Raw genomic sequence first — 9,513 nt, 5'->3', positions numbered from 1 at the left:
TGTAGTGGACAGTCTGATGACTCAAATAAATGACCTTACTGTTACAGTGCATAATCCTTCATAGAGAACTGCACAGTAATGCAATCAATCGACAACGCTTGCCTCTCTAATACAGAACCACATAGACCCACATACCAGACTGTCAGTGTATCACCATCAATAAGTTCAATTACCGGTAGCAAGAATAGATCAATCTGAGGTCATTTTTTATTAATTTAAAACGCAGTAATTTCATTACAATCATAAAGCCTGATTTCAGTACTGAAAATGTCAAATTTCCATATAAATGTGCTTGAATTTATAATAATCTATTGTGTGGTCAAACTGCATATTTTTATGAGTTTAAGAATACAGGGGGACATGTTGCGTAAGCCAAGTTATATTGATAGGTATCTTTCTTACTGCATGAAATGGAGAGTTCGGTACCATTGGCATTGTAGAAAGTGCAATATCATAACCTTCATTTGCAATGTGTGAATCTATATAGCAGCCAGTTTGCAGTGCAAGCAGCACATACAACCAGTTAAATCATTCATAGTTCAATCTAGGAGGAAATCACCTATTAAAGCGCTGATGTATACTTTCAATGAATCAATGTTTTTGTACAAATCATCTAGAGCATATAGACATAATAACAAATGTATTGTCATGATACTGTCATAACTTTCCTTTAGGTGCCACCATTGGACAAACCGATCGAGGAAGATAAAGTGATGAATGCCATTAATTTACTGTGATTTTAAGACACAAGTGTAGATAATGTGTGTGAGTACATGCCTGTGTGTGTGTGTGCATGTATGAGAGTGTGAATAAAACATGTGCTTCCGGTGCTGACCAGGTGTCCACAAACTCATTGGTTTAAAACTGCATATCAGTTACTGAGGCACTTGTTAAGTCACAATAATTTTTACAAATTAAAATAAAAACAAAACTGGAATAGGAAAATATTCATTCTGATATGACATTTTGTTTATGTCAGCAGACGTCCTTCATGTGTCACCTTTTCTACATTTTCTCCTTGGCTCCGTGACTGGCTCTTTCACTGACGCTATACCCCTCCACAACACCGGAGGGAGCCACCTTGTGTTGTATACTTCTGTATGTACCTACAGGAGTATCCTTCCAACTGAGCTCCATTGCTTTGATCAGGGTTATATTGATTAGTGTACACCGCCACCGTAGCAAAATGTAGTAAAACATTTTGCAATGGAAAACAAAAACTAGCGTTTCTTACTGGACAAATTGAGCTAGTCCCTCCTCTTTCAGTCCATTTTCTTCTGTTTGGTGCCTAGTGAATATGACCCTGGTGTGTGCGTGTGTCAGGGTATGTGTGTGTGTGTGTGTAAGCTAAAAGCTGGACTCGGGGACCGTCCTCTTGCGTCCCAGTGAGGTGGTACTATAGCGAGTCTTCTGCAGGGTACCGTAGGAGGGCTTCTCGGCTGTGAGGCTGCGAGGGGGCGGAGCCACGCCATGGGACAGCCCGTTACGGTGTAAAGAGGCGGTCCTTCGCATGCTAGACTCTTCCTTGCTGGGGATGTTGGACGAGCTCTGGGAGCGTTTGATATCGGCGGCACGTCTGGCTTTACCGTTGGGCAGCTCGTCTCCGAGACAATTGGCACCCCCGTTGCGGGGGGCTCCATTGGGTTTCGCCTCCCCTGTCTTCGTGGCCCCGCCTGGGTCTCCACTGGACAGGGACAGCCGGGAGGTGCTGGACCTGCCGACGTCGCCAACTTTTCCAGAGTCGGACTTGCGAGAAGATGACGACTCCTTGTCCTTCTTCTTGAAGTTGCTCTTGAAGAAAGACAGCAGCCCCTCGTGGCTCTTGGAGGCCTCCTCTACCTTCTCACCCTTCCTGGTCTTTTCTCCCTCGGGTGGTACAAGGCGGTCCCCTGGTGGTGGGTCCTGGTTGCCCTTGGCACCCCTCCTCAGGGTGCCTTCCCAGTCTCTGTCCCTGAGGCTGTGGGTGCTGGAGCTGGGCTGGAAGCCTGCACTAGACCCCCCTCCTAGACTGGGCCTCCTGGAGCTTTCCCTGGTCTTTCTCCTTACTCTTCTTGGTACTCCTCCTGGTCAGAGTGTTAGTACTACTACCACTGCCCATCCTACCCTCGTCCCTCTGGTCTCTCTGCTGCTGCTGGGACCCTTTGCTACTTCGTCTCAGACTCCCTGTCTTGTCTGTGACTGGTCTTCTCTGGCCCTCTGGCATCTGCGGAGACTCTGGTTGTCCCATGCAGTTCAGGTTAGTGCTTCCCACACTGGGGGAGCTGATGGCAGATCCCTGCTTGCTCTCAGAGCCCGTCATTAAATTGACTATAGAGTCCTTGGTGCAGCGAGGTCTTCTTCCAGACTCTAGGTACTCCACCAGTTCCACAGGGGCAGGGGTGGGGATGGGAGCAGGGGCGGGCTCGGCTGCAGTTTTTCGGCGGTCCTTGGAGCCGAACGACCAGCGTAGCGGGAGGACCTTGTTCAGTGTCTCTTTGTTCTTAGTGGGGGTCCTCATGCTGACGCTACGACCCTGTATGCCCCGTACGAACGGCCTGCTCTCAAAACCACCTGGGGGTGAAAGAGAGAGAAAATAACACTATCATAGTGTCTCTGACATTTAAAGCTAGACTAACTTTCATTTTCAAACCCCTTTTATTAAGTTGTAAATAATAAGCACAGTGATCAATATGAGCTTTTCTTTCAGCAACATTACATATGTAGGCATGGACTGTGCATGGACTGTATAGTTTCTGAGTAGAATATGTTCAGCTAAATTAAAGAGATTCTGCAATCTATTGGCAACAACAAGGAATAATAATAACCATTGATTAGATTGAGCATTTTCCAGATGCTCAAAGTGATTTAAATAGGGGAGAGTGGGGTAAGTTGAGCCAAAGGGGTAAGTTGAGCCACCGTTGTTTCTAGGATACCATACACAACATTTATAATTTGACCACATATTTGGAGAGGTCATCATTTCATGGCATCAGTGAAGGAAGAAACCACATGGAAAAAGTGGTAAGCAAGTTAGGTCAAATTTTGGACCTTCACCAAGTCAAATAAATTGTATTGTATAGAGGTTTCATGATGCTTGTGTCTAAACAAAGGTAGATCATTTTAAGTTGGGGTCTCTATAAGCTTCAATATATGGTCCTAAACCTAACATGAAAGTGCATCCTTGTAACTGTGTGGGCTAAAAATGTTTGCCTTAGGGTAAGTTCAGCCAATGGCAAGTTGAGCAAATGTAAGTGTTTTCTTCCTAGGTGTAATGCAAGGCATTATCACTGGGATATGAGGTCAAAACAGGGCCTCAACAGTTTCCCGTGTGTATCAAGAATGGTCCACCACCCAAAGGACATCCAGCCAACTTGACACAACTGTGGGAAGCATTCGACAACATAGGCCAGAATGCTTTCGACGGGGGGGGGGGGACGTCGACTCAATATTAGGAAGGTGTTCTTAATGTTTGGTATACTCAGTGTATGTAGATATCTTTGTTAGAAAGAATACTATATTTCCCTTGACAGAGTGATTCTGAATGCAAATCACTCAACTTACCCCACTCTCCCCTACCGTAGTAACGAAAACTCACCACCCCACACCCATCACTCATCCACCACCAATGGAATGAAGACCTAAGTTTTTTTTTACCTTTCTTTGGTTTACCATGCATCTCATGTTTCCCAGGCCCCTCACCTTTCTCCTCTCTGGGGGGGTCATCAAGGAAGACGGGGGACTCTGGGGAGTCGGGGACAGAGGAGGGGCAGGTGGTGGAGGAGCGGGACACCAGACTACCCCTCTTACTGTCCCCATTCAGACGGACCAGCCAGTGGTCCGACATGGAGGAGCTGGTGGAGCCTACGGAGGGGAGAGACGTTTCTGGGACTATGGACACTGGACCAGAGAGATACCTACACATGTCAGTTCCATTCCAATTCAATTCCAGTCAATACAGAAAATACACAGAAAAACTATACAGATAATTCCTATATACTATATAGCATTTAGCAATTGAAATATCACATTGTGGTTTTGCTGGTTCATGTGGTTGGAGCAAGGTGCTTGCAACACCATATATTGCAGACATGAGTAAACCCTGCAGTTATGAGTTAACCTTTAGTGGATAAAGGCTAAATGGTTCAGCTGTAATGGAATTGAACCCAGAGTGAACTCTCTCCTGTGGTGTGTGTGTGTGCATGCCTGCATGTGTGTGTGCCTGTGTGTGTGTGTGTGTGTGTGTGTGTATGTGTGTGTGTATGTGCATGCCTGTGTGGTACACTACCCACCTCTGATTGAGCTGCTGGCGGACCAGGGGGGGATGACGTTACGTCTCTGGTAGAACAGTATGTAGGCCCCTCTGGTACACACCTCCTCCTCAGGCACCAGGTCCACACTGCTGTCATCATAGCTGTACCACTGGCCGTCCACTGAGTTCCTGCAGTATGCTGCAAAACGCACACAGAACACAGAACATTAGAGACAGGCTGCACCACAATCATTATTTCCTGGGTATAGTAATGTAGTATGTAAGTTGATGTGACCACTATTGAGGAGGGCACTGTATTGTTAAACACTGCTCAAAAAAATAAAGGGAACACTAAAATAACACATCCTAGATCTGAATGAATGAAATAATCTTATTAAATACTTTTTTCTTTACATAGTTGAATGTGCTGACAACAAAATCACACAAAAATTATCAATGGAAATCAAATTTATCAACCCATGGAGGTCTGGATTTGGAGTCACTCAAAATTAAAAGTGGAAAACCACACTACAGGCTGATCCAACGTTGATGTAATGTCCTTAAAACAAGTCAAAATGAGGCTCAGTAGTGTGTGTGGCCTCCACGTGCCTGTATGTCCTCCCTACAATGCCTGGGCATGCTCCTGATGAGGTGGCGGATGGTCTCCTGAGGGATCTCCTCCCAAACCTGGACTAAAGCATCCGCCAACTCCTGGACAGTCTGTGGTGCAACGTGGCGTTGGTGGATGGAGCGAGACATGATTTCCCAGATGTGCTCAATTGGATTCAGGTCTGGGGAACGGGCGGGCCAGTCCATAGCATCAATGCCTTCCTCTTGCAGGAACTGCTGACACACTCCAGCCACATGAGGTCTAGCATTGTCTTGCATTAGGAGGAACCCAGGGCCAACCGCACCAGCATATGGTCTCACAAGGGGTCTGAGGATCTCATCTTGGTACCGAATGGCAGTCAGGCTACCTCTGGCGAGCACATGGAGGGCTGTGCGGCCTCCCAAAGAAATGCCACCCCACACCATGACTGACCCACCGCCAAACCGGTCATGCTGGAGGATGTTGCAGGCAGCAGAACGTTCTCCACGGCGTCTCCAGACTCTGTCACATCTGTCACATGTGCTCAGTGTGAACCTGCTTTCATCTGTGAAGAGCACAGGGCGCCAGTGGCGAATTTGCCAATCTTGGTGTTCTCTGGCAAATGCCAAACGTCCTGCACTGCACGGTGTTGGGCTGTAAGCACAACCCCCATCTGTGGACGTCGGGCCCTCATACCACCCTCACAGAGTCTGTTTCTGACCGTTTGAGCAGACACATGCACATTTGTGGCCTGCTGGAGGTCATTTTGCAGGGCTCTGGCAGTGCTCCTCCTGCTCCTCCTTGCACAAAGGCGGAGGTAGCGGTCCTACTGCTGGGTTGTTGCCCTCCTACGGCCTCCTCCACATCTCCTGATGTACTGGCCTGTCTCCTGGTAGCGCCTCCATGCTCTGGACACTATGCTGACAGACACAGCAAACCTTCTTGCCACAGCTCACATTGATGTGCCATCCTGGATGAGCTGCACTACCTGAGCCACTTGTGTGGGTTGTAGACTCAGTCTCATGCTACCACTAGAGTGAAAGCACCGCCAGCATTCAAAAGTGACCAAAACATCAGCCAGGAAGCATAGGAACTGAGAAGTGGTCTGTGGTCACCACCTGCAGAACCACTCCTTTATTGGGGGTGTCTTGCTAATTGCCTATCATTTCCACCTGTTGTCTATTCCATTTGCACAACAGCATGTGAAATGTATTGTCAATCAGTGTTGCTTCCTAAGTGGACAGTTTGATTTCACAGAAGTGTGATTGACTTGGAGTTACATTGTGTTGTTTAAGTGTTCCCTTTATTTTTTTGAGCAGTGTCCATGTTCTATGTATCATCATTATTTGGCAGTAGGCATCTCTCCCACTAACAATATTCTATCCTCACTTCTACATCAACAGCCCCATACATACAATGCCAGTCAGTATACCTCTCTCATCAAGATCATGTCTCCTATATCTCTCTCCTATATGAATGGCCGGTCAGTACCTGTGTAATGTCCACCGTGCATCCCACCATGGTGGTTACACACTGCATAGAGGTCATAGAGGAAGTCAGGAGGCAGGGCCATGTCTGGGTGACTAATATGATGACTGCTGCCTCCAGGCTGTTTCCATGTGGGGGGCCAGGGTCCCAGGTTCCCCAGGTTCCTCATACTCTGGGACCTCTTCACCACGTGGGGGGCCATGTCCAACCCGGCCAGGGGGAAGCGCACCTGGGTGGACAGCTTGTTGCGCCGCTCGCCCACCTGATTCATATAATTAAAAAAAAGACACATACAACCAGTACTGGCATTTAATCAACTATGAAGGTTAACACAATAAATTACTTATTTCCATTGTGGTCCTTTTGGGAAGAATAGACAGGCAAGTTAAGAATGGTAATACACTACATGAGGTCGGCTATAGTTCCAGTTACCTGTCGGAAGCGTTTGAGGTGGAGGATGAGGATGTCGGGGAGGGTCCACAGGGACATCTTCACCATGCCCTGCTGGAGCTGCTTACAGTGGGGACACTTCCATGCGTCGTCTGGGGCCAGCTGGAGAGAGAACCCGCACACAGACGGTCAGTGGGGAAGTCTCAGATAAAGTTACATTTCCCATACACTTTGTTTGTCCAAAGCCATATAAAAATACACAGGGAGTGGAAATATGAGACAGAGAGAGGGAAATCAATTTATGAATCAACTAATGCAATATTAAAGCTGCAATATGTACTGTAACTTTTTGGGCGACTCCACCCAATTCACATATAAATGTGTGTTACAGATCTGTCATTCTCATTGCAAGCAAGTCTAAAAAGCGGTAGATATTTTCTATGTGCGCTATTTTTATTCTTCCCGTTCTTAAATGTTGTTTTTGTGTCTTTTACTTTTGGTATTGTACACTAGCGTCAAACAGCTGAAAATACAAGATTTTTGGTTATGGAAAATATATTTCACAGCAGTTTAGATGGTACAATGATTCTCCACACTATACTTGCTTGTTTTTGCAACCAGGAAATGGCGGTGCAATTTCTGCATAGTGCATCTTTAATGTTCAGTACCCCAAGGGTAGGTTAAGACCAGTTGTATTGGACGGTATTGTATATTCCATGTTACCTGTTCCTCTTTGGTGTAGAGCTGAAAGCACTCGTCCAGGGTACAGCTGTGCTGCTGCAGGTGCTGCTGCTGCTGGACTCTCACACTCTCTGAGTCCTTCACCACCTCCTCCTGGATGTTACCAAACAGACTGACACACACACAGACATGTACAGACGCAGAAAGTTAGGGTATGAGTGTGTGTGTGTTTGTGAGAGAGAGAGTGAGAGAAAGACAGAGTGAATCCTCCTATGCAATAAATAATGAGTGCGTGTGTGTGTGTGTGTTTCTGAGTCAATTGAAGTGGTGTGTGTACATGTGTATGTGCAATGCTCACCATTCTTTGATCTTGTGTTCCCACTCAATCACCAGCTTCACATGGGGTGGTCCTCCCGGGCCACATAACTTCAGGGCTCTGGAAAACACATGATATTACATGATAAATACACACCATCTTCTGAGTACAATGTCTACCAGACTACCACTGGGTATAATGTCTACCAGACTACCACTGGGTACAATGTCTACCAGACTACCACTGGGTGCAATGTCTACCAGACTACCACTGGGTGCAATGTCTACCAGACTACCACTGGGTGCAATGTCTACCAGACTACCACTGGGTGCAATGTCTACCAGACTACCACTGGGTGCAATGTCTACCAGACTACCACTGGGTACAATGTCTACCAGACTACCACTGGGTACAATGTCTACCAGACTACCACTGGGTACAATGTCTACCAGACTACCACTGGGTGCAATGTCTACCAGACTACCACTGGGTACAATGTCTACCAGACTACCACTGGGTATAATGTCTACCAGACTACCACTGGGTGCAATGTCTACCAGACTACCACTGGGTATAATGTCTACCAGACTACCACTGGGTATAATGTCTACCAGACTACCACTGGGTACAATGTCTACCAGACTACCACTGGGTACAATGTCTACCAGACTACCACTGGATATAATGTCTACCAGACTACCACTGGGTATAATGTCTACCAGACTACCACTGGGTACAATGTCTACCAGACTACCACTGGGTACAATGTCTACCAGACTACCACTGGGTGCAATGTCTACCAGACTACCACTGGGTACAATGTCTGCCAGACTACCACTGGGTACAATGTCTACCAGACTACCACTGGATATAATGTCTACCAGATTACCACTGGGTATAATGTCTACCAGACTACCACTGGGTACAATGTCTACCAGACTACCACTGGGTACAATGTCTACCACTGGGTGCAATGTCTACCAGACTACCACTGGGTATAATGTCTACCAGACTACCACTGGGTATAATGTCTACCAGACTACCACTGGGTGCAATGTCTACCAGACTACCACTGGGTGCAATGTCTACCAGACTACCACTGGGTGCAATGTCTACCAGACTACCACTGGATATAATGTCTACCAGACTACCACTGGGTATAATGTCTACCAGACTACCACTGGGTACAATGTCTACCAGACTACCACTGGGTGCAATGTCTACCAGACTACCACTGGGTACAATGTCTACCAGACTACCACTGGGTACAATGTCTACCAGACTACCACTGGGTACAATGTCTACCAGACTACCACTGGGTACAATGTCTACCAGACTACCACTGGGTACAATGTCTACCAGACTACCACTGGGTACAATGTCTACCAGACTACCACTGGGATAGAGCTAGCCTTAGGTATCCCATACAGTCACTTTTTCACATATTGAGAAAGGTTTGAGTCTCATACCTCAAGGATTACTGTTTTAAAATGCCATTACAATGGGACCCCTGAGGGGATCAATAAAGTTGTATTATATGTCATATTACATTGCAGTCCATCTGTAATTTACACCGTAATAAACCTCAGTTTTCTGCAGCATGACACTTTTAGTAATCCCAGTTTGTAAGCACTGTCTCAAGCCTTCGGAATCCAAAAGTGTCTGAGACTTTGGTTGATGAATACTGCCAACACATTGTTTTGCGATGTCATCAGGTCCATGCTAAACTTACCCTATTAGTTATGGTGTATATGTGTGTGTCAGTGGCGGACTATTCTTTTTTCATGAGAATGGTCTTATTTCTATTACAGCATGTTGGAT

The 9,513-nt window shown here is 46.4% G+C and overlaps 1 protein-coding gene across 1 annotated transcript in view; it reads right to left on the bottom strand.

Moving 5' to 3' along the window:
- Positions 1–643: 643 nt before the first annotated feature.
- The window catches only part of LOC121553851 (ubiquitin carboxyl-terminal hydrolase 43), a 59,252-nt gene continuing 50,382 nt past the window's right edge, over positions 644–9,513 (bottom strand). Inside the window, 8 exon segments of the mRNA XM_045205482.1 lie at positions 644–1,998; positions 2,000–2,550; positions 3,679–3,840; positions 4,269–4,427; positions 6,309–6,567; positions 6,738–6,857; positions 7,419–7,548; positions 7,735–7,812. Coding sequence (XP_045061417.1) covers positions 1,348–1,998; positions 2,000–2,550; positions 3,679–3,840; positions 4,269–4,427; positions 6,309–6,567; positions 6,738–6,857; positions 7,419–7,548; positions 7,735–7,812 — 2,110 coding nt within the window. The 3' untranslated portion in view covers positions 644–1,347.

This window comes from Coregonus clupeaformis, chromosome 20 (assembly GCF_020615455.1).
Source record: "Coregonus clupeaformis isolate EN_2021a chromosome 20, ASM2061545v1, whole genome shotgun sequence".
In the NCBI taxonomy this organism is placed as follows: Eukaryota; Metazoa; Chordata; class Actinopteri; order Salmoniformes; family Salmonidae; genus Coregonus; species Coregonus clupeaformis.
The sequence above is the reverse complement of the archived record's forward strand: the minus strand, read 5'-3'. Positions and strand labels throughout refer to the sequence as shown.